Genomic DNA, 26671 nt, shown 5'->3' on the forward strand with positions numbered 1-26671 from the left:
ACTCTAGGAGCAAAGAACAATCTCTTTCTTTTTTTGGTTACTTAATCTCAGTTTGGCATGTAAAGTATGATTTTCTCTTTTTAAGATGTAAGTCTTGTCGCGGTTGAGACGGACAAACGACATGGACCAAATTCTTTCAAGATGAAAGTAATAGGTGCCATTTATTGCTACAAGTGCATTATACAATTCTACCAGTTCATGTGTCTTTTCACTATTGGTTACAAGTTACAGCACTAACATCTCATTGGTTAATTTTGCTATCATCCATGTTATTCTTCTATCCCCTTCTCTCTCACGGGTACATCTCTCCTCTCTCACGGGTACGACTCCATACCTCCGGATACTCCTTTACTCCCATCCTTCTCAAGGGTAAATCTTAATATCTTCAAGGCTGATCTCTACTCCCATATTTTCTGTCAAGGATTCCACAGACCCGCTGCAGTTTCCTACAAAGTCTCTCTATTATCCTTCTCATATTAAAAAAATGTAATCAGTGATACAACTGATTGTCCAGACTTGGAGAAAACTGGGTTCTCTTCTCTCTTTTCTGCAGACCAGTTATGATCCTCCAGGCTCATTTTTCATGCCTGTATTGAAGCCAGGCACCTGAATGAGGCAGAAATAATAGGACTCCTCTCCCCTTCATTAGAAAGCTAGTGAGGATCTGGGTTATTCTATTATTCTACTAGCCGCAGTCATATCTTCACCTAAGACAGATGTTTCTGTACCTTGCAAACAGGATTGCTGCAGGATACTCTTACTGGAATAGTTTTGTAGACAAAATACACTTCTGGCGTGCCCAAGTACCTGACTTTCCTTACTTTGTAAAATGCATGCTGATGCAAGTTGTGCTTTGGCTCTGTTTCTGAATGTTGTGCACAGGCTGATAGTCTTCATCTATGAAAATGAAGTTCATTTGCTTTTTGACTCCAGCTTCGTGAAAGTTTTGCTTAGCACAGTGGAGCCTGTACTTGATCAAAGGAGTGTGCACCAAAGCTTTGTTTATCTCCTGTTGGTGAAACCTTTTTAAAGAAAAAAAAATCTTTTTAAAGACCATAGAAAAAGTTCCTGCCTTTAGGACCCAGAGAAGTGGAAAGGGACACTACTTCAACTTGTAATTTTAAGATAAATTTGAGAAGAACTATATACACATTCTGACATTAAAATGGTGACATTTTCAAGAGACTGCTGTTCTCGGTTATGAGATGCTCTGCCCTGTTTGTTACTGTCCAGCCCCATGCGAAATACATCTAATATGGGTGATAGAAGCCATTGCTCTAAATTGATAGTATCCTGCATTCAATTTGCATAAATGTAATGATGATGCAGAGTTCCAGGCAGCATAAAACTTTATTTTTTAGGAAGACAGGAGGAAATGGGCCACCTAGAATTCCACCTAGGTTTCTTGTAATTGCATACAACTGTGTCATTTTAACTGAGGATAAACAAGTTCTGTGCTAGGATGGTGGAGGCTCCTTGCTCTCACTGCACTAGTGGAAGCTTCCTCCAGAACCACGGTGCTTTTGTGGGGGGAGTTACTAATGTTAGTTTCATTGATAATGAGATGGAAATAATTGGAATTTACAAATGGGGTAATTTTAATTTTTCCCACTGATGAATCTTTGAAATCCCCTGAGTTATTCTTGTCCTGAATGGAATTACCAAACACTCCTTTAGAACTATTGCACATAGTTAAAGAAAGAGACTTTTAAAAGTGGTAATAGTAACTTACTAGTGGTCTGTAAATCTTTTGCCAAAAGATATTTGTAACATCCTAGAATGTCACAACTATTGTATTCTATTGGAATTACTTGGGGAAAGAATTTGTAGGCTGTGGTTTCTAGAAGACTACACTCTTTATTTGCAGCTTGCCTTACTGCATTAGAACTACCTCAGCTTTTCACCTAAATGAGGAAAAATGAATAAAATTTCCAATCACTGATCAGACACAAGTTGTCTGAAAAGAAAAACTGAGACATTTGCAAATTAAAATTTTACTCTAGTGCTGTAAGTCTGGGTAGGAATTGATTTACTTTCCAGTGCTGAATCCATTGCTTTCTGAGGAAGCCCTTCCTTCTGGAACCATTTTTCTTGATGGTGAGTCATGTTGTCAGGAGCCCCATTAAATCCAGTAAGGTTACTTGTGTGAGTGCTCACTAGCATGAATAAAAGTTGCCCAAGAAGATTTCTACCTTCTTTTTGGTGCCATTTCATTTAAGCATCACAGTTCATCAAAAATGACAGTGATGTATGGCATATCTACAAAGTCTTCATTGCATTTTCGTCAGAAGTCTCCAAGCTGAAACACCATGTAAGAAATGCAGCAGACATTTTGCCAGTAACTTCATAAAGTATCCCACAGGGCTCCATACTAATGATATCAGGCATTTATCTTAAGAATCCACTTTTAAAATAACTGCGATTATACATTTAAGCGAGGTACAAATAGGGACCTTCATGTCTAAAGCATTTCAGGCAAATTTTACCTTTTATTTCTTATTTACTCAGGCCATTTGAAATTCCCTTTTTCATTTCCTTCCTGCTCCCACATCAGGTTTGCTATCTCATAGAGCTGGTGTTGACCACTAAGGCAGGATCTTGGCTGGGGTTTGCTGAGTATCAAAGGAGCTGTTTTGCTCAATCTTCTGCATTCTCTTGTTTTTCCAATGGGAAGCAGTCTGAAGTGCACAACTGTTATCCAAAACCCAGAATAGATTCTGAAAAAAAAAAAAAAATAGAAAAAGAACTAAGCCAACACGATAGTGAAATCTGGAGACATCAGAGTATCTTTCAGAATAGTTAGTGAGTAGGAGAAGGAGCTGTAAAGCCACGTTTTCAAAATGTAGAAACCATCTGAAATATAGGAAGGTTCCATAGCAAGTCAATTTCTTTACCAATTTACTTTGTTTACAGTGCAAATGTTAGTGTTCTGGAAAATGCTCAGTGTGTCAGGACACAAGAGCTGGCAGGAAAATTTTACTAGTGCACCTCTACTATGTATGAAATACATTACAGTACAAACTAGATATCAGAATATAGTAATAAAGAAAATTTCTGCAAAGGCATACCTTTTTATGTATTAGCAGTGAATACTCATTTCTTACGTTCTAAATTTCACAGAACTTCAGTTCTTAAGAGCTTTGCTTCTTTTTGAACAAAATAATTATTCTATACCGTCTTTTCCCATTATTGCTTATAGGTAATGTTCCTTGGCATAATTTTTGGTTTCTTTTTCTGTTCATGATCAATACAGGACAAAGTAGGCAAAGGTACCAAAGGCTTTGTTAACGGTTTGGGATCTTTGTCTTGAAGGCTTTCTTTGTTAATTTAAATAGTAATGACAATTTACATAGTCATCCAGAAAACATTATTAAGGTTGAAATGCTTGTTCAATTTGCCCAATATGTGAAGCTGGAAAATTATTCTGAAAGATACTTGTAGTATTTCTTTCTACTATGAAAGGAGGCAGAATTGAATGGAACTGCTTAAGTGCTAGCACTTAGATAAAATTGGTGCTCCTGCTATGCATGATGGAAAATATTCTGTTTTCAGTAACAAGACTCCAAACCTTGTGACTGTTTCCTGAAAACTGAAAAAAACATAAAAAATAAATGTAGTCTTCATGAATATTCTGCCTGCACTATACATGTCTGATATTTTTTTACCTTTGTTATTATCAAAAATATTAACATGGAAAGGGGAGTTTTGATTTTATGAGGTGATCAGTTTATGCAACTTAAAATTCCTGCTTAAGTTTCATGCAGTTTAGCCTGTAGAAGTTTCATGGAGTTTATCCTGTAGAGAAATTAAGAACTATTTAGGAAACTGGCAATGAAACAATGAAACCCCCATATAAGTACTATTGTGTTCCTAATTATTATTTTGCAGCATATTCTGGCTCTTATCTTTGACTCAGTTTTGAAGTGGAGCAGTAATTGCATTTTTTTTTTTAAAGTGGGGCAGTAACTGCACCTTCTCCTTCAGAATAAGGTCAGAGGCCATTTTTTATTCTTTCCTGATGGATAAGATTCTGAAATGTCCTCAGAGAAAGTTGAAAAGAGTAAAATTTGAGAACACTGATGGAAAATACTGTCTAGATTACAGTTTCCAATTATTATCTAAGTATCTTTCTCCCTATTGTTGAAGTGGATTATCCAAAATATCGACATGAATGGCCCCAGGGCTAGTATGCATTTGAGAAGCCTTCTCATAAGCTGGTGACTTGTACAACACAAGAGTTCTTGGTAGAGCTAACATAGATTTTGGAATTCTTCTAGTTAAAATCCATCCTCTGAATGTAAGGTCATAAAACCTCTGCCACCCATTAGCAACCACATGCACATTCCTAGCTTACTGTTCAACCATTTAATATGCCAGCCTGTCATGACATATCTTGCTATTCAGGTGAGAAATTCAGAACACTAGCTATCTGCTTGCTACCTGTGTTTCACTGTAATTTTCAATAAATTATTTTACCATTTACTACAAGCCTTCTGTCAAAAGGGCATATTTCCTAATAGACCATCATATGGTAAAAGCATATTTTATCTTGACATTTCATTCAAAAGATTTCACCTATAAATTGACACTAAGTACACTCACCACTGAATGACTGAAGTATTCAGCTGTGTAGAATTATTTATATTCCCACACATTAAAAGTAAACGTACGCTTTTGTAAATACAGGTTTAATAACACTGTGGTTTTTGAAGATAATAAAAGTTTTCCTTGGTCATGGATTCCCTTCTATTTTGGCTGCATTTCTCTTGGAATGGCTAATTGTTTGACATAGGTGGTACCTCAATTTGAGGAGCTGGCTATGCTAACCTAATTTATGGTTTCCCCACCTTACACAAGCAAGCACTTGTTTTTAAACTCTGTTTATAAAACATATATTGAAAATTTTGGCTACTTCTTGAAGCCGATAGTCTACTAGACTGGATCCTACTACAGCTTTGTTATTTGTTTTAGAAAATTATTCTGCAAGTTCTTCACTCTTGCTAGAATGCCCAGCACAAGAGAGCAGACACCTGCAGGCATTTTGGCAAAATCTACTGAGATACTTCTGCTCCAGAATTTTCTAATTGAAGTTTGTATTTTCTGTTCAACTTGTCTACAGCCTACTATTTTAGTACCAGATATTAGATTCATTCTTAAGTTTTGTTAAATAGTGACACTGAAAGTGATTTTCCAGCTCTGAAGCCAGTTGTATTGAAAATAAATAAATAAAAAACCACCCCACCACCAACAACAAAAACAATAACAACAACAATGACAAAGACCACAACTACTTGTGGCATCTGTACTGCAAGAACCCACAACTACTTCCTGCTCTCCTCTCACCACCGCCCCCACCCTCCCCCCCCAAAAAAGGGATAAATTAGTTTGCTGTTATCATCATGTTTTAGGGAAAGAGGCAAATTATTCAATTATTCACAAATTCACAAGAATCAGGTGAAAAGGCACTAGAATTAAAACAAGGAGGCTTATTCAAGGAGGACTGAGTGCAACTTCTCCTGGCTTGTACCCACATCTGAAAATGAGTATAATTATTTTCATGAATCAGACACAATTTGTGCTTTCAGCTGCAAATTTTGCCAGCACAGTTTGTTGGTCACACACTGACTTACAATGCTAATTCCAGCTACACTTTGTGCCCATAAAACTCTGATTTCTTTTTTTCAACTGCTGTGTTTACTCTGTAACTTGAAAGATAGTCATTAAATCCTTCTCATCAGTGCTTTTTCTAACTTTATTTTCAATAGCTTGTCTAGAGTACCATCAAAATCTTTTAAGATAGTTTCTTTCATCGTTAATATAAGTTTGTCTTTACAGTACTCCGAGACTGTGAATAAATCCCTTCTTTTGTTTATACGTTCATGCTGGAAAAAGTTTACAGACTTATTTCTGAACTCAGTGAGTCTTTTATTTTAAAGACTTTGAAAATATGGCTTTCAGCCTTCTTTTGTCATAGTCTCCAATAACTACATCAGAGCTAAGCTGATATAAGCCAAATTTAAACTGATGTATTAATGGCAGTATTTCCAAGCCACTTCTGTTTTTCTTGTTGGTTTAACTTCATTCCTTTTCTTACACTCAAGCAAATCATGAATGCAAGAAGCCTTGAATGCACCAACTAAATGAATCACTCAATCAAGTAAAAGAAATGGAAATTTATGACAGTGTTTAATTGACAAGAACTCACTTTTTCTGTTAATATTCTCAAATTTAGCCTTCCCTAGATAGATACCAGTGTAATCAGGAAAAAGCACAGCTAAATAATACTTTGGGAACAAGGAGAACAACTGCTAATGCTCAAATACCAGAAGTCATGTCATTAGTTTACACTTTTACTTTGGCTTTTTTCTGCTGTGTGAAAAATACAGACCAACAGTATAGTTTTGGTAGTTTTACACAGATAAAGTCAGAGAAGTGTATTAGATTAGCTGAGCTAGAACCTTGTGTTTCAGTTTCTTACACTTGATCAAGTTTCTTCAGTCTTCAGCCTGGTACTTGCTGGTTAATTGAAGGTCTGCTTTGAAAAATAAGCTATCAATTTGTGATTTGAAAGCAGCAATGAGTAGAAAATGATAATTTCCTTTGGTAGCTTATCCCACTGGTCAGTAACATTCAGTCAGAGAAACATGTGCCTTATTCTACTTTCAAGATATCTGTCTGCTCTTCCAGCTTCTGGTTTTATCTTTCTGTGCTAGATGAAAAAACTCTTTAGCCCTTGAGTAATTTCTCCTCATGACAGTACTTTCTTATGGTAATCCAGCCAGCTTTCCATTTTTCCTTTGAGAACCCAAACAGATAGAGCTCTTTAACTCTTCTGTTAATGGCATTTAAGAACTGCAGAAGTTTTCAAACTGTTTTTATGACTCTCTTAATCTTCCTTCTCTTAAGTTTTCAGCATATTTTAAGAAACAAGCTCTCCCAAAGTTTGTGTTGCATTTCAGTAATAATCTAATGTGCAGGTATAAGTAAAATGACCACCCCAGTCCTATATTCCAGTGTTTGTGTAACAAAATACCACATCAGTTAAGTTTTCTTGCCACAATGTCTCTTCTGACAGCTGGAGTTGTTTATTCGCTACAATCTCGAGTTTCCTTCCAGAACTGCTGGTCTCCAAATCTCTCTAAACCTCTCCAAACTTCTACTTTCCAGTCTTTGTTTTCTCAGTTAAAACTTTTTAATTTTTGCAAGATCTAACTTTGCTAATTGATCCTGGCATTTCATTATTTTTACTCTGCTAGTGTCATCTGCAGAACTGCTGGACAGTAAATTTATGTTTCCTTCCCCATCTTTGGCAAAATTTTAGAATACTATCTCTGATGTCTAGAGAAGCAAGATATACTGTAAATACACACTAAGTTTGAGCTGCTTCTTTAGTGGTGGCTGCTGTTTGTGATCAGTCAGTCTAGGTAACTATGTTAATATTGTATAAAGAGTACATGTCACTAAGTCAAACACCTTACAAAATTCTAAAGTTATTTCATCTGTACAAGTATCAGCCAAAGCTGCAATCTTCCCCAAAGAATTAAATAAAACTTGACACCTGATTTCATACAACCGTGTTGCCCAGCATCAGCATCTCTGTTATCTAAAGCTACTATTCCAGGACATATTAAACATTATATTGTTAGGTCAGAGCTCTCTTCAGATAGCTCTTCAGTGCAAGTTAACTGAGCCATAAGTTTTTAAAATGTTCATCCCAACTTTCACAGTTTGTTTCAACAGTAAACAAGAGGCATTGCCTCCTCCTCCTTGTCTGATACTGGCACATTGTCCCAAATTTTCTTCAGCTGGGGGAAATTAATTATGGAAAATTACTGCCTTTTTCTGTGTCATCATTAAGAATTGTTCCACCTCAAAGTGTTGATGTGAATATAGTTATATAAAAAGCAAAGCAAGCTAGAATAAAATAAAAATTAAAAACAGTAATTTCAATCTTCAATAAATCCTTAGTCATAGTATGCTGTGTTGTATAATATATTTATTTTGGACTTCTAATTTACACTGGCTAATTGTTCATTCTGACAGTGCTGTTACTTTTAGTCTGAATTTTTTACTTCAGTATTTCATGTATGTTTTCTTTTTGTCTTCCAGATTCCTGTTGCCGTGACACAGATAAGTTCCACCAATCACCCAGTGAAAGTGGGACTCTCAGATGCGTTTGTGGTTGTGCACAGGATCCAGCAGATTCCCAGTACGTAGTACTGTAGTGATGCTAATGGTTTGGAGGCTGAGGAATGAGTATAAGCTGATTTCATCAAGGATCATTAGCTGCACAACAAATCACTTAGCTCATTTCAGCTTGTTAATTCAAGTGTAATTTTATTTGCTTGATAATTCCCAATGCGGCTTTCTCTGTCATTGTTTCTTTTGAGGTGATAAATTAAGTAAATAAAACTAAATGGCCAGCCAAATAATGTAAAAGTAAACTGTCAACCAGCACAATTTGCTATTCCATAAGATTCTCTATCTGGATGTCTCCTTATCCATAGTAGGGAAGAAACAACCTGTTCAAAAATATCCAGGCTGGAAATTCTTGATAATTTAAATTCTGAACTTCAAATTCATACACAGATTTTAGTGAGAGAAAAGGAGAGATATTAATAACATCTTGGGCTTACATGTTTGTGGCAACAGTAATGTAGGTGATAGTTAATTTTCTCTATCATTAAGTATACTTTATATGGGTTGACTGCAAACAAAGAGTAGGAAATCAAGTGTGATTTCCTTAATGCTTTGTTTTAAGGTACTATGTTCAGAACCCTTTGAGGTTGTTCAGCCATTAGAGTATATTCTCTTTCCAAGTGTGCTGGTTTTATTTACACCTTTGAAGCAAATTTACGAAGTTCAGTTTTTGATGATGACTAATATCAGGGTGGAGATGGAGCTGCACTTGAAGCAGCCTCCTAGGACTGAGTGCAGGCATATTCTCCTACAGTGAACACTGACAGAAGTGTAACACAGATAAAGCTCATAAGGACTGACCTGAACTGGCCCATCTTTAAGACAGTCTGCAGATGGGGCTGACACCGAAGCTACAGGTACCATTGCCTCTCAGCTCATCCTATCCCCTCTTCATCACATTTTATCAGTATTTGATATGAGGAAGCATAAATCCCACGTCTCGTATGTCCTGCCATGGAGAAGATGGAAAATTTCAGTACTATCAGTTGCTTGTTGTGAACTCAGAGTAGTGTGAAGGAGGTTGACTTGTCCAGATTTCACTTAAGAGATCAGGTCTTGGGAGAAATATGTTTCTGAAGTATGATAGACAGTTGTGATGTGGCTATGGTCACATGGATTGCTTCTGAGTGCTTAGGAACAAATGAATCTAGACAACAGAATTCAGCAATTTGAGTGGTGTTTGTAAGTTAATTGTATGAATATATTGTATGAATATTTCTGTGACTCTTCAGTTTGTGAGAGCTCCTAAAATGGATTCAGTTAAAAATTAGGTTGATTGACTTGTGCAAATGGTTTATGAGAATAGTCACACAGAAATTCAATGTAAGAGGTGAAAGCAGTATGCATATCTTTTGGCATTAGGCCTCCAGCGTATTTTATATGTAAAATATATGGTATATGGGAGTCTTTGTTCTAGTTTGAATGTTCTTTTCTTTAGAAATATTTCAGATATGTACCTTGGTTTACTACCACTATATAATGATGGCTTTAATTAATACACAGGTCCTTACTAGTCTTCTATTTTAGTATTTCTGTAAATATTTTTTGTCACATGACACTTTCTGCCAAGTGAAGTGACTGTAATTATCAGAAAATCTGTCATCTTTCATCTTGAACTTACTCTGTTCATTAAGTTACATTAAGGAAAGTCAGGTAAGAAAAATAGAATACAGGTAAAGAGTCTCAAAAGGTGCCACTACCACAATAGTTTTGATAGCATTATATTGCTTTTCTGTATATAATGCACTGCTCTTCTCCTTAACAGCTGCTTATATGGATAGTAGCAATTCATTATTCTTTTTGCTAGTTTGCAGCTTATACTAGACCTAGTGTTAATCAAGGGAACCGTTAGTTTGCAGTAGATTTTTCTAAAGTCAAATTATGCTTTCAGTGAAGCAGGTTTATATTGGTACATACAGGTGAAATAATGGGACCCTGACTGAACAGGTAAATAATGTTGACCCACAGAGAGTGAGTGTCATATGCTCCTAAAATAGGCATGTGCTTGCATTCTTGAATTCTTGTTTTTCAGAGGTGTTAAATCAGCCATGGCTCTAGTCAATTACTGAAAAAGTGATATGATAGAATTGTTGTTTTACTTCATTTGTTAGCTCCTTAAAACAACAGAAGAATATAAATTGCTGTTTGTTTGTCCCAAAAGAAGGCTAAGATAGCATAGCTATTCTTGCTTAACACTTAAACAAAGACTTTTCTGTCAAGCAGAGACCAGCTTCCCTTTATGTTCATGGCACCAGCAACAAAACTACAATCCACAACAACAACTCTACTGCTTGAGTTTTGTCAGTTGTTTGTGTATACATCTTGCATTTGAAAAGGAAAGAGACATTAAGTGCAACACAAGCTTATTTGGACAAAAATATCCTCTCAGTTTTCAAAAATGCTGAATGTCTTTGGTGCATTATGTATGCTCACCGTTCTAAAATTTCAGCATAATAGTCCTAGTTTTATAGAAGCAAAATTGGAAGATTTAGACCCATTTATAAGATTGTTTCATTACTAACAACTTTTTTAGTACTTCTGAAAGGTGAGTTCTAAAGCCAGGCAAACCTATTTCATTCTTAGGAGAGAAAAACATGCTTTTTGATCAGCCATTTCATTTCAAAAGTGCATTTTAATGAGTGCTGAAAAGGATCATCTTGAAGAGCCAAGAGCAAAAAGAAAGGATTTTCTGAACTTTCTGAAATGGAGGACCTGGTCATTTCATATCAATTTTTATTAATATACTCCTACATATTAAAAGCTTTGCAGTAATAATCCTTTTATCTGTCCCTAAAAGAATACAGGTACCTACACTTTTTTACCTTATCTTATAAGAGCTAGAGCATGGAGAAGGGAGATTTTTGGCAGGTTGCTTTTTGCCTGTTTTTTATGTTTGATTTTTTTCCTTGATCTGCTACTACTGCTTATAAACAGACAATGTCTCTATTTTTGAGCCTATATGTGATACTATTATATTGATGCAGATCAGCCACTATTTTTTATTTCTGCATATTTATTTTGAGATACATATGCCTGGATATACTCTAGAGGTGCTCTGGAATGAATGGTAATGTGTGAAGGGAAGTGTATTTTTGCTTAACAGCAATTAATTTCAGAGGAAAAGTTTTGGCTTCTTCCAGGTAATCCAGGATGTAGAATTCTGCTTCTGATTTGTCCAATAAGTTAGGTGGACCACCCTGACTTCTTTTGCAGACAAACTGAAAATTAACTATTTTCCCTTTTGTAACAAAAGCACTGTTTTATGAAAGTCTTCCAGTTAGACAAGGCATTATTGGTGAAGATGGAGCTGGTAGATCACTTTACATGTCCCTCCAGCAAGTCTTCTCCCTCTTCATCATCTTCACTGTATCAGGAACCTTATGCCTGTCTCATTGCTATCATCTTCTCTCTTCCCTCTTACTTGTATTTTCTCAGCCATCTTTGGCATTCTGTTCTTAGTCCTTTCAGTCACCTATGTTGTCCTTTGTTTTCCCTTCTGCAGACTCCCAAGACCTCTCTAATTTCATGAGCATCTTTCTTCCCTTACATCTTTCATTTCTTTCATGATTTCCACATTTCTCTCCTTTATTCAGTGCTCTCTCTGTCTTTCATTAACTTTTTATTGTGCAAGAAAATGAAAAAGCATTTCTTGCAACCCGCTATGTCATTTTAGCAATGAAAAAGCCCACCAGCAAGCTTACCCAGATTGTGCCTTTTTCTTTTATTTTTTTTAGCATGCAAGCATGAAATACACTGGTAAAATGAGAGAGTGCCAAATTTAGGGGAACGAAACAGTGAATTGCTAATCTTGAGCTTACAGATACTGGCTAGGTTTTTCTCCACAATAAGATATACTTGTCCATGATCTTGGCCTCTACTGTATTAGGCAGAGCTTTTTTAGGAAATCCGTAACTTGACAACCCAACATTTAATGACACTGGACACAACACTGTGTACACAAATAAAATTGTAGCTGAGCTATGTGTTCGTAATATTCCAGTTTCAGTGCAATTAGTGACATTCAACAGGTAGTGTAACTCAAACTTATAATTAAATGACAACTCTGCATGTTATAACTGTTTGCTAAAGGTTTCTCTTCGGTTTGTTTACAGAAGTGAGGCCCCTGAAAGAACCTTAGCATTACCTTCCTGAAGGGTAAATGAAAACTAGGAGTTTATGTTGTGATATTTATTGTGTGAAGTTGCAGCATCATCTGGGAAATCACAAAGTCCAATTTGCTGCTACCTTACTGGTAATGTTGTCACTCTGTGCAAAGTGGGCTCCAAAGTTATTGCTCTAAATTCACAGTATTTATTCTCGCTTTCCACTAGTGTAACTAATTCCACAGAGTGCCAGCTCCTCCAGCCCTGCGTCTTTGTCTGCTGGCCCAAAAGGCATTAACCAGGCAGCTGGTTCCTTGGCACGACATCCCCGATTGAGGAGCAGTGAGGGAAAGAGGTGGGCATGCTGCCAGTGTTTGGTGGTATAACAGCACTTCAGGGACTGGTACGAGGTGATCAAAGTTTAAAATGTTCTCATTTTAGCCAAAGCCTTAAGTGGCCATCAACCAATCTCAGAATTAGACAGTTGGGTGCATGGTGGCTTAAGGGGATAAAGCATGTCTTTAACACTCAGATCCTGTATTAAGAGCAGCTCAGCTGGCATCAGGAATTGGGGTAAATCTGAAAGGACATGGAGAGTTCCAAAGTAAATGGTGTGTGGTAGGCACAGAGCATTGCTGCAGAACAGTTCTTCTGCATTGTTCATAAAGCAGCTCAGAGCCTACTTCAACTGGTTAGCTTATTCACAGATTATACATCTTTGAGGTGCAGCTTCCAGGTTTTAAAGCATTTTTAGTAACTTTTAGGAGAATGATAAAATTAATAAAATTAGGCAATCTGAGTTTTGAGCTAAATTCAGACATATAATAGTCCCTGGCCAACAGCAATTGTGGTGGTGGTTTGATTACAGACATGTGTGATCCCAGTGTCGGTGCCCTGAGAACTAGTTAATATTGATAAGTTTAGTAATATGAAGCTGTTAAAATCAAAGAGCAAAGGTTGCTTTGACCTTCTCATTCCCTTTCCTTTTATAGTAGTGGCAATCAGACATACCAGGTTGGCAAAATGTATATTTGCATGAAGATTTTATTCAGCCAGTGTGGTTAGACAAAGTTTCTATCAGGCAAAACCAGTGGCTGTATAACACAACAGCTTTGCCCATTGTTCTGTATCCCTTATATTTTTTCACAAATTGCTTGCAGTGTAAAATGAATATGTTTCATAAAATGTTTGCTTCAAATTGACTTCTGCATAATCAAATGCACTCTTTTACCATTTGTGTTTTGCCTATCAGCTAGACTTAAAAGCAAAAGTGCAGCTGTATGAATACATATGGCCTTGTTTAGCAGTTTTTGCTGGGTATATGGCTGATCTCAATTCCCTAGAAATCTTTCGCTAGCAAAGACTTTTTTTATTCGAGTGAACATACAATTTAAAAAAAATCAGACTGACTTCTCCAATATTTTCACATTTCACTGGGTTGCAGGTTTTAGCTGATGAATGCTGTGTGAGGAAAAGTGATTATGTGATGGAAAATTGCCAGAGAGATTGGTCATCTGTTGGTCACATATTTGGAATGGTTTATTACTAGCTACTGACCCTTCAGGTGTGTTAGGAACTTATTGATGCACTTCTGGCACTGCTCCATCTCCAGAGCATGCTCCCTATTTAGTGCATATAGTTAACTCTGGAAATTCTGCTTCATAGAATATTTATATGCCATTATTTAGTTTAAAAATACTGTGATAAAACCATATAGAAATTTTGTCTCACCAGAACCTTGCACATGTATAATTTACTAATCCATTGCTTAATCCCTTAAAAGGAATCTTTCAGTTGGCCTTCTGACCCACCACGTTATTTCTTTAGGTCACTGAGAAATGTACTTACCTCAAATAAGTACTGGTGGTTTTTTCATCTTTTTCTGCTGGGACTGTACCTTTGGCCTTGTATTCAAAGATTGTACATGCCACAGAAACAGACAAAAGTGCAATTTGGGCCATTCTGTAAATTAAACCAAATGTAAAAAAAGATGGTTAAAAAGTGTTTGATATACTCAGACCTACAGAATAGTAAAATATTTTCATGATTAGGAGAAGGACATCCACATATTTTCTGAAATTCAGAACCAGGAATGGTACTTCAGAAGCATATATGCATGCAAAAAGTCCTTTTCTTTTTCTCCCTTTGCTGTAATGCCTCTTTTCAGTAAAATACCTGCACATGCTGCTTAAATTTTTGTCTGTTACTACATCAAAAGATTTCACTAGTTCTTGTCAAGTTAAGGTGCATACTGAAGTACGTGAGCTCATAAGCTTTTTGTGATTCTGCACTTGCACTTGTTTGTAAAAGAGCTAAATAGACAGCATAAGTCAAAGAAGAACAAGTTCCACATGAGTGAAAGACAGTGTGTGTCTTGGGTTGGAGCAGGCCTGTGTGTGGAGAGGTTGAGGGGGAAAGTGTCAAGGGAGAGCATTCATTTTTCTGTTTATCTTGTTGAGTTTAGCTTTTCTAGCCTGTTTTATTAAGCAGATACAGGCTCAGAATTCTAAATTGTGAGGAAAAAGTCCATTTTGAGGAGCTAAGCATGGCGTCTTTCAAGTCAGAATTTCAGAAGAATCTTCACCTACTTTTTTTTACAACCTGGCCAGGCAGATAAATTTGAACACTCGGGTTTCCAGCCACCTGCCTGAAAATATATACAAAGCTGTTAGAAGGTGACCATGTCAATATCTCTCTGTGCTTACGTTTCTTACAGTAGATAGATCCCTCATATGCAAACTTACCTTCTGTGGTTGACAGAGTCTTCTTCCTGAAAAAGAAAAGATCAAATCTGAGTCTACCAGGCAGTGGGATTTAAAGGTATCAACAGTCATGCTGAACTACGCATGATTAGGATTTATTTTTGGGGGGAAAAACTTAATTCTCTTGAAATCAGTATTTTTTAGAGATTTCATGGGCTGGATGAGATAAAAGTGTCTGTGACCTGAGTCACTGATTCTTACTGGATTTTTGGAAAGACAGAAGCTCCTTTTTTCTCCCTGCAAGGAGTCTGTTAGGAAAGGTTTAGAGTAAGTGGGATTATATCATGTTAGTCTCGAGCACTATTGATAAGATGAAATGCAGTTCAATTAAATTGTCGGAACCTACCATTTAAATTTGTGTAATAATTTGCTTATTTTTTTGAGACAGATTAAGATTTCCATGGAAACAAGTTGCAGCCTTCAGCAATGACAGGAGTTAGTTTCAAACACATTTCCTGATCACTCTGATTTGGCAGGTGCATTTATGGGACTTATCATCCTGGGAACATAAACCTCTCACTGCTGGCAGGGGATTTCCTCCACCCTAGCACAAGATTAGCTTGGTCTTGAAAACCCTTTCTGTCCAGTGGCTTTGAAGTATATTGCTGTGGCATATATTGGGCCAAACATTTGGCACTTCCCCATATCTGTCTTTTAACTAGTCACGATGACTTTGCAGGTAGAACATAAAACTAGCTCAATTATAAGTGCATTTCACAGCAAAAGAGAAATCCACTCTCAGGAGTGGTGAGGCCATAGCAAAGTCAGCTTCAAATAAATAACAAGAGGAACTGTTTGGCAAAGGTGCTGATTTGGAGCTAAACAGAAATATTATTGTCTGAAAGCCAGATGCTGCTTACCTGCACCTGGGGGTTTGTGCAGTGAGAGAGGGCAGAGCAGCTGTTTCACATGCAGCCACCCTGGCTGAGGCAGAAGAGTTATCCCACCCAGCACAGCTCTGCTTCTACCTCCCCACCCCTCCTCAGAGATTCTCCTGTTTATTTCAACTAAAACCAATAACTTGACAGCTTTTTTGATGTGTGGCGTAAAGAGGATCCCCACTCTTGTGCTTTTAGAGGTTAGCCATCCTGCTTTTCTTAGAAAGCCTTGTCCACTTGAGTCAATAGCCAATAGCCTTAGTCACAGCATACCTTAGTGCACTTTCTCTTTTCCTTTAAAAATTAGTATTTATTTCTAGATTTATTTTAGTTGAGGTTCTGTTTTCTGTCTGAAAAATGTCTACAACATCCCTCCTAACAAGAGGTGGCCAAAACCACTCCAGATGTCATGGTATGTGATTGATTAACAGCTGGGGAGCCCATGTGAGCTGATGTCAAGCTGCAGAAACACCGCCTTCATAACAAGCGATGAGGTGTGCCCTCACCCACACAGGGCTGGCAACACAGAAGACTGCCTAAGACTGAGTCTGTGGCTATCTGCAATTCCTTTTCTTTTGTTGCAGGTAGACTCAGACCAGCCACTGACCAGAATAACCTATTGGTGTATAACCCTTTATTCCTCTCTGGCATGATTCCACAGGGTCAGTGGTTGTAGTATTGATTTCAGTTAGTTTAACAGACCTTCAGAAAGGACATAAGCTTGAATCCAGCACACCAGAAAATCATCATTTTTTTGTCAAATTGGCAGTATAGGCTGTGCTTTTTATTTGCAAATGTACAAGCTCACCAGTCTGCATTTCAGCCATGCACTTAAAATCTGGAGTATTCAGAATACACGATAGGATATTAATCTGGAAAGAAACAGTTATGTGATTATTTCACACTTCTCTTGTGCTTGGGTCTTACAGTCATCTGTGTGTTCAAAACCCATAAGAGCAGTGCATTGACTATATTGAATTACTACTTTGAGAAACTTAGGTGCAGTGCATTTCTCTAAAGATTATGCATAGCATTGGCTGGTTAGGAAGGCTTGTCTTCTTCAATGTAAGAATATGAAGAAATTTTCTAGTACATTTAGATGTAAGCTAGCTTGTTGCTAACAAATTCTATAAGCAATGAAATCAGTTTTGTTTGCACATCTTGACAACTGACAAAGTGAACATATAATCAAGTCTGCAAGCCAAGAAATGTCTTAGGAAAGCAGGCATCTGAAAGATAGCCTGAAATGTCTGACAGTATACTCCCTAGAATTTCTGCCTAAATGAATGACTTAAGATACTCGAGAGCACACTCAGCATTTTCATAATCCTTTACTGGGAATAGGCACCTATTCTGTCAACTCTGATGTTTTCTCAAGTCAAAAATTCTCTGTCTATAGCTTTTACATGTTCCTTCACGGTGTCTAAAGTTAAAAATATATTCTTGAGGAAAATTTGTGTCATGCGTGCACCTAAGGAACAGTGAGCAATCATTACATCAACTGTTTTTTACAATCTACAAACTACAATATAGTAAATGGTGAAAATATATTTATTTTTCTTTTTCTGGTAGATGTCCGCAGAAGAACAATTTATGAGTACCATAGAGTGGAGCTGCAGATGTCAAAGATTACCAATCTCTCAGCTGTTGAAATGATACCTCTACCAAGTAAGTAAAATATAACATGAGCAAGAGCCAGATCTGGGAAGGGTTCCCTTCCCCCTCCCAGCAATACATACACAATTTAAAATATTTTGGTTTATTTGTGGACTTGGAATCATGGACAGATTAATTTATCCTCTCTCAGATCTATTCCCAGGTGGATGATGCATTATCCAGTGCATCATCCTGTATCTCAAGTTTATAGGTATGCAGCTCCCAGTAGATTTTGAGTGAAATCTGTGCCAAATCATTTTTTTTTCAGAAAAAAAAAAAAATATATATATATATATATATATTGCCTTTAAATCTGTTTCCTCAAGAAAAAAAAAAAAACAGTTTTCATGCTTGCAAGGCAAACGCAAATTCTTCTGTGTGCTATATGTCTCATTGCAAAGGAATATCTCCAAACACATATTGCAGTTCATCTGCCTCTTTTGTCCAAGGTAAAACCACGTTGTTTAGAAATCTCTGAGTTTAAACTGCCAGCTGTACTACTGTGAAAAAATTGAAACAGCTGTTTTTCTTTTTTCTAATCCAATTATAGTTCTTGAACACTTTCCTGCCAGTCTTATCTGTTTATGTCTGAATGTTAGCAACACCAAGGAATACTGGAGCCAGTGAATAAAGAGATTTAAGGAAATACTTAATATTAAGCAAGAAGATAAAAATTTAGCAATAAAGTTGAATGAACAGATGTAGAAGTGGAAATACATTTACAACCAGAATACAAATATAATCCTACAGATAAAATGTACCTCTGTGCATGCAGTTGGCAATGCTTTATAATAGGCTGGGTTTAGTGTTCTATTTGAGACACGTGTGAACCTGTTGAGTCCCTAAATATGTATTGTCAGAAGATGTATGCTTCTTCTGTGCTTTTTATGAGAATTATTTGTGAGACTAATGTAATAAGTTGCATTTGTTTATCTACATCCTAGCTTGTCTCCAGTTTACCAGCTGTGGTACCTGTGTCACTGCCCAGATTGGTTTCAACTGCAGCTGGTGCAGCAAACTCCAAAGGTAAAGAAAAGAATTTTTTTTTCTTTTTTGCATGGGTATACAGCTGTGGTCAAAGGATATCCAAAAAACATTGTCCATAGGTTATTCAGCACAAAAGGTTGTTATATTTATGTCTTAAATACATGCATTCATGCAAACATACACCTCAGTTGCAATCACTAGCAACATAGCATTGTTCCATTTCACTTCAGCAGAGAAGTTAGGCAAGAATGGTCAAAAAGGTTGGTTTAGGACTTGAGCCCTCATTCCTGTTTCCTTAGCCCTACTTTTAAATCCTTTTGAAGGAGAACAAGTAGAAATCATAATAAAATTCATATTTTCTCCCTCTATCCCTGGCTTAATCACTGTCTAAAACAGTGTAATAGTTTGATATCATGCTGAAGAACTGATAAATAGCTGATGAACATGGTACGGAATTAGGAACTTCAGGTCACTTTTATTATGTTTTCTTATGCTTCTGCTGCCTTAGTAAATCATGTGAGAAGTCACTCTGTTGTCATTTTGTCTTGCACAAAATTCTTCAGTGGAATTAGAACTAAATTAAATCATTTCATAGAAAAGATATCAAACATCTTTGAGAGTAAGGATACTTATAGAAAACTCCTCCAAGCAAGCATGAAGAGATCTTACTTGCTTTAACCCATTTCTTAATTTCAAAAATTGCTTGATTTGACTTCCATTAATAAATGTTGTAGCACTGAGAATCTGTTGGCTTTAGTTTGAGCAAGGTCTGTTGGTTTGTGGCCAGTGTTCTGCCTTCTAGCAGGTAAGATTTGAAGAAATTGTGAAGTTCGGATCTCTTATGACAAATAGGTGAACCTTGAGATCCTGAAGAACTCAGTTTCCTGAGTTCTGGAATTGCTGGAAAATCTGTTTTGCTCACTAAGGAACAAACTCACTGTGAAGAACTAAAAGAGTTTTACCCTTTATCATTAGCAGGAAGCAACACCAGGCGTGTAGTTGCACTGTGTTTCCTTCTACATATTTAGGTGAATTTGTGGCTGTCCCTTCACAACCAGCAAAGTGTAATTTACTGCAGAAAAATATAGAGTCTCAACACACTTATTTTTATTCAGTTAAAGTTTGCATTAAAAAAAAAAAAAAATCATGCTTTTTGCTTGTGAAGATTACACTGCAATCAAAGGTGAACCTACTGTGAGTCATTCCTACACTGTTTCCCAAAAACAGCTGGCTCCATGCTGCAGCACATTTGTGCCTTTCACGAGCTGGAGCAGATACACTGAACATTTTTATTGGTGTTAATTAGCCCATTACTGACAGTAGTGAGATTGTTATTTCATGCTGACTGTGTTTGGACATTGTTTGACTAGCAGGAAAAGCAGGAACTGGAGTCAATTCCGTAAAAAAAATGCTGGATCCAGAGAATAAAACTAAGATTATGCTGCTACACAGGAATTTCAGTAGTTTAAAAACAGTCATACCATCCAATTTGCATCTAAATATGAATGATGTTGAGTTTGGTTTAAGCAAATGGAGAACTGTATACAGAATCATAAAACAGTTCAGAATAGGAGGTTCCACTAGAGGCCAACTCATCTAAGGTGCCACTCAAAGCAGGGCCAGCTGTGAGGTCAGACCAGTTTGTTCATGCCTTTGTTCAGCTGGGTCTTGAAAAGCTCTGAGGATATGGTCCAGTCCTCTAAATATCTTCTTCATTTTATACTACATTTTACACCTTATTTTTTATATTGTTATTTTCTCCAGAAACATGGCTTTGGTGATGATGTCTGTGGCCTGTTTCATTTCTTGGCCATTCTCTTCCAGTTTCTGAAATCACAGAATCACAGAACGTTAGGGATTGGAAGGGACCTCAAAAGATCATCTAGTCCAAACCCCCTGCTGGAGCAGGAACACCTAGATGAGGTTACATAGGAATGTGTCCAGGTGGGTTTTGAATGTCTCCAAAGAAGGAGACTCCACAACCTCCCTGAGCAGCCTGTTCCAGTGTTCTACCACTCTCACCGTGAAGAAGTTTCTTCTCAAATCTAAATGGAACCTCCTGTGTTCCAGTTTATACCCATTACCCCTTGTCTTATCATTGGTTGACACCGAGAAGAGCCTGACTCCATCCTCGTGACACTCACCCTTTATATATTTAGAAATGTTAATCAGGTCCCCCCTCAGTCTCCTCTTCTCCAAGCTAAAGAGACCCAGCTTCCTCAGCCTTTCCTCATAAGGGAGATGCTCCATTCCCTTAATCATCTTCGTTGCCCTGCACTGGACTCTCTCCAGCAGTTCCCTGTCCTTCTGGAACTGAGAGGCCCAGAACTGGACACAATATTCCAGATGTGGTCTCACCAGGGCAGAGTAGAGCGGGAGGAGAACCCCTCTGGACCTACTGACCACCCCCCTTCTAATACACCCCAGGATGCCACTGGCCTTCTTGTCCACAAGGGCACAGTGCTGGCTCATGGTCATCCTGCTGTCCACCAGGATCCCAAGGTTCCTTTCCCCTATGCTGCTCTCTAACAGGTCGTTCCCCAACTCATACTGGAACCTGGGGTTGGTCCTGCCCAGATGCAAGACTCTACACTTGCCCTTGTTCTATTTCATTAAATTTTTCCCCACCCAACTCTCCAGCCTGTCCAGGTCTCGCTGGATGGCAGCACAGCCTTGTGGCGTGTCAGCTACTTCTCCCAGTTTGGTGTCATCAGCAAACTTGCTGACAGTGCACTCTATTCCCTCATCCAAGTCGTTGATGAATATATTGAATAATACTGATCCCAGTACTGACCCTTGAGGCACTCCACTAGATACTGGCCTCCAACTAGACTCCTCCCCATTGACCACGGTTCTCTGGCTTCTTTCCTTCAGCCAGTTCACAGTCCACCTCACTACCCAATCATCCAGTCCACACTTCCTCAGTTTAGCAGCAAGGATGCTGTGGGAGACTGTGTCACATGCTTTGCTGACATCAAGATAGACCACGTCTATTAAATGAGCAGCTTATTTCAACTAATTTAGTTATACAGAGAAACAGATCTGAAATAATAAGTGGATGCATACTCTATGAAAAGAGGCAACTTGCTTTCCAAAATGTGAAGACTGAGCACTTAGTTAGGGTACATTACACTGCAGGATCATTGTGATCAGGACTCATTCCTGTCTCAACTTTGACAATTTTCTGTTCCCTACCAGTTCTGGATACTCTCACCTGCCTTTTAGTCCAGTGCCTCCACTTTTACCCTGCTGTTCCTCAGCATGTTTATTCATTTTACGGAGATATGAAAAAAAGCCTTATTCCATTCTCAATTGAGATGTCTGGATCACAGGAGAGTATTCAGAATCATTTACAACCACATTGTGGTTTTGCTTCCCACAAAAATAAATTTGCTCTGCTAAAATGTCCTTTTTGCATGTGATAGAGAAACACTTGCTCAACAAGACAGCACAAATGTCCTGTTAAAAATCATAAAGGATGGAAAAATGTGAGTTCTTTCATCACAGCTTTTTCTATGTGTCACTGCTCTTCAGTCACCAGCCTTGTAAATCAACCTAGACTTTTATCTCCTGTTCTGATGTACATTACTTCAGCAGAATACAATCTGCTTGGAAAAACAAGGGCAAAGCATTATATGAAATATTAACTTAAACATTTCAGAAGTGCCTACAGTACAATGAAAATTAATATTTACAGTCCACTTACAAATGAGTGCTCAGAGAAGTTTTTGAAGTAAGCAGAATCAGATGATTGGGAGTAATGCCTGAGTTGAGTTTCTGGGTTGCAAAGCTGACTGGAGACACTGTTCTGGGAGGTGAGAAACCAGATGTTGTCTCTCTTGCCTGTAGGCAGAGCCCAGGGTGGGGGAGGCAAATAGCCTTTGGTGCAAAAGTCTGAGGAAGGCTTTGAACTTGATAGTGATGGGTTTCCAGTGTGGCAATAATCTAATGACTGATCTAGTGCTCCAGTGTCTGCAGCTGGAGAATGACTATTTGCTCTTGGGGGCAATGAGGGCCAGATATGGCTATAAAAGACAGTGATGTTCCTCCTGTGAAGCCACAGTAGCACTTCGGTACTTTAAAGTGAGATCTCCGAGAGCAGAGAGGCTTCCATGTGGGCAACAAGCAAATGTATCCAGGAGGAGACAAAACTCTATACCAATTTTACAACCCTTTATTCTCAACAAGTTATAACCCCGTTTAGTCAGAGCAACGTTGCTACAAAGAACAACATATTTTCTATTTTTTCTCCTTGCATAAAATTTAAACCATATATTAAATTTTTTACACAACATAGTACAGTTTTTGGAAAAACAGAAAGTGTCTCTAAATCCTGTAACTGCACAAGTAAATTGAGCACAGAGCCATTGCTGAATAAGGGTACTCCCCCATGTGGGCAATATGTGTTGGAATGAAAATAACTTTATAACAGTGGGTTATTTCCTACCTGTAACTTCAGCCCAGCTCTGTAATCCTCAGAGACTCAGATTCTTCTTGTAGGTGATTCCTGTATTCCTGTTGCTCTCTACAACCTTAAATCACAGTTTTTCTTTTCATAAGGGATCAACAAGCTATTCACTCTGAAATCCAATACGAGGTATGTCATACAGTTTCATCATGACTGAAGCAAAGACACATTGTTTTCTTCTGTCTTCAGCAGATGGCAAATCTCCCTAGGAGGTTTTGTTTTGTTTCTTTCTTAGTTGTTTTGTTTTGTTTTTAACTATATATGTTCCATAACTGCTCCGTAAGAATAGTTGCATAAGTAAATGAGACTAACTACAAGTATGTAAGCTAAGATGGTATCCTAGCTTTTTCCTGCACAAGGATCTATGTCTGCAAAATGTCAGAAGCACTTATCATCTGCCTCATAATAGTCACCTGTGTCTGAAATTTGGGTTTTCTCTTCATTATCTCTGATTTCCCAGCATTTAAAAATTGGGAGAATTCATTAATGTTAGATCTGTTTGTATTATCTTTTCATGCTTCTGCAAATGTCTATATACTCTGGACATTTGGTATAGCCTGCATGTTAGGGATGTCATTTTCCAGGAAAGGTTTTAGAAGCTTTAAGGCAACTTTGCTGTTACATTATAGGTTCAATTTGTACAACTTTCTCACGTTACTGAAATAGTAAGTTCCTTTGGAAATACTTGAAGTTAATTGCCTAAGAAATAAATTGTGTTTGTTTACCTTAGAAGAGTTGGCACTGAAATATAATAGAATGGAAATATTATACTTAAATCACAGTATCACAGTATCACAGTATCGCAGTATCACAGTATGTTTGGGATTGGAAGGGACCTCAAAAGATCATCTAGTCCAATCCCCCTGCTGGAGCAGGAACGCCTAGGTGAGGTCGCACAGGAACATGTCCAGGTGGGTTTTGAATGTCTCTAGAGAAGGAGACTCCACAACCCCCCTGGGCAGCCTGTTCCAGTGCTCTGTCACCCTCACTGAGAAGAAGTTTTTTCTCAAATTTAAGTGGAACCTCTTGTGTTCCAGCTTGATCCCACTGGAAATAGGGAACTGGAGTACTGAAAGACTAAGGGCAAGAGTTGTGAACAGTTTAGATGATAGTTTTATTCAGCTGTCACTGTTGGTACCTCTATTCAAATTTTAAGTCCTCAAAACTGGTGGCCTTATCCAAAGGGCACCCAAAAACCTAACAGTTACATCCACAAGGGTGTTTTCCTGGTTTACTTAGTTTTTCAAGGGAAGTTATGCAGAATACAAAAGCAGTACTAAAAGTACCTTCTCACTAAACTCTGAACTTAAGTGTCTAAGAACAGAAAGGTCTCTTGGGCACTTTGTCTGAGGAAACACCTACAGCTGCCTGAGTCCAAGCAGGGCTCAGCAGTGAAGTCCCTGAGGCCCATGGATCTCCTCTGCTCATTATGTATAACACTGCCCTTCACACAACAACAGCCTCATAACAATCAGAGAATCCCCTAAGACATAGAGATAAGTGATCATGGGTCCTCTGAACCCAAGTCACCCCAAAGGGTGATCCATTAGATGTCAAGGTGCTTAAACCTGAGCAATGAAACTCATACCCCCTTGCATGGCTCCAGCTCAGAGCAGCTCTGCTACCCTCAGGCAGTGGCTGCCTAGAGACTCAGGGTCAGCTCCTGCCACTGCTCTCCAGGCAGGCCTGCAAAGAGAGATTAAACTTTGTGAGTCCCAGTTCACAAAAAGGTCTTGCTCATGTTAAGTGCTTAAATGCAATTTTATCCTTGAAAGTCTCTATTTTCCAGACTATGCATTGAACAATCTAGTTTGAGATCGTGCCAGTTTATGATATTGAGTGTAAGCTCCCAGTTTGAAAAGTGACCTGAAACAGGCTGCATGAATTCAAGTGTTGAACTTTCTGTGTGCAGTGATGAACCAGGGCACTCCAAGCACTCTATGTAGAGTTATTCTGTCCTTGTGTTTGTGCACAGCTCCCAAAGCTTCTGGTACTGTTAGGACAATACTGAGCTATAAAGATGGAAGAATCCCATTTGTGATACATTTCACTTCAATGCTTAATCCCTCATGCCAGCAACAGCACTCGTTGTGTAAAAGAAAAGGTTATGTCTGGTTTTATGGAATGTGTTCTGAGCAAAGTGAAAAATCAGAAATGTGTCTAGGAATAGCAGCAATAATGAGATTTAGGTCTTGATACTTCTAATCTTTTATTATGATAATCACTGTTCCCATCTAAGCAGGTAATAAAGAAAGAAATTGTTTTGCATTCCATGCTGATTAGCTAGAAAGAGGGGGAAGGGAAAAATCTTCAGGCACTTGCAGTTCTTAAGAAAACATTTTACAGTAGAAATATGAAATGACGGTTTTCTACAATACCCTTATGGTAATTGAAATAAAAAATGGTTGCCTATTATTTGTCTTCTGAACTTCTGGGAAAGCTTGAAATGTCTCGTTTGTTTATTCTTCCTTTAGAAAGAATTTGGAAACATATTTAGTTAACTTTCAAATCTGAGTTTATGTCTAGAAATTTTTAATATCAGGAAGAGGAAAAGGGTTAGGTTTTCTGTTTGTTTCTTGTAATGTATGTCCCACAAGACCTATTTTTATTAAAAAAATATGTTGAGTGAAATATTGTAGTATAACAGTCTTTCGTAATCTAAAATATTTATTAGCTGGGCAAAGTACCACCCATAAGAATTCCAAAGTAAAAAAAAAAGAAATCATACTATCTGACTACATAAAACTCCTCATGCACCACTGAGCTTGGTGTAATCTGCAAATTTGCTGAGGGTGCACTTAGTCCCAATGTCTCTGTCATTGATGAAGATATTAAACAGTGCTGGTCCCAGTACAGATCCATGAGGGACACCCTTTGTCACCAATCTCTATCTGGACATTGGGCCATTGACCACTACCCTCTGGATGCGACCATCCAGCCAATTACTCATCTACTGAACAGTTCACCCATCAAATCCATGTCTCTTCAATTTAGAGCGAAGGATGTTTTGAGGGACCATGTCAAAGGCCTTACAGAAGTGCAGACAGATGACATCTGTAGCTCTTCCCTTCTCCGCTGATGGAGTCACTCAATCATAAAAGGCTATTAGGTTTGTTCAAATGCTTGCTTTTAAATAATTCTTGGTTTTAACTATTTGAAGGTTTAATCTTCCTTGTTTGTTTGCTTTAGGCACATTACATATTTCAATTCCAAATTAAAAGATGGGAGGAAGACCTGCTGATTTATACTCAGGCTGTTTTTATCCCAACACTGTTTAACTGACAGTGGTGTGCTGTTATTACAAAATTGGCCACAGTATCTTAGCCATTGAATTACAAAATTAAAAAATGAGACATTTGTATGGATTAAGTAAACCACCAGAGGGAGCATATATAATCCAATCAGTGTAATGGATTCATATACAAATGACAAGGGAAATCTCATTTTAAATGCTTTAGAAGGGCTAGACATTTAAAATATAGTGTAGTCTGTAAAGTATATTCAATTTTATCAATGTGTAAAACTTCATTAATTTGCTGATCATCCTGCTGCTTCAGGCAATGCAAAAGAAATGTGCCCAGATTCTGCCTGTGTATAGAATTTATATTCCACTCCAGC

The 26671-nt window shown here is 37.7% G+C and overlaps 1 protein-coding gene across 1 annotated transcript in view; it reads left to right on the top strand.

Annotated features, from left to right (window-relative positions):
• The window catches only part of PLXDC2 (plexin domain containing 2), a 272320-nt gene that overhangs the window by 201635 nt on the left and 44014 nt on the right, over nt 1-26671 (top strand). The window contains exons 7-9 of the mRNA XM_082044120.1: nt 8110-8209; nt 17515-17610; nt 18543-18624. Coding sequence (XP_081900246.1) covers nt 8110-8209; nt 17515-17610; nt 18543-18624 — 278 coding nt within the window. The remainder of the gene's footprint in view (nt 1-8109; nt 8210-17514; nt 17611-18542; nt 18625-26671) is intronic.

The sequence above is a fragment of the Streptopelia decaocto genome (genome assembly GCF_964273445.1).
Source record: "Streptopelia decaocto genome assembly, chromosome: 2".
Classification (NCBI taxonomy): Eukaryota; Metazoa; Chordata; class Aves; order Columbiformes; family Columbidae; genus Streptopelia; species Streptopelia decaocto.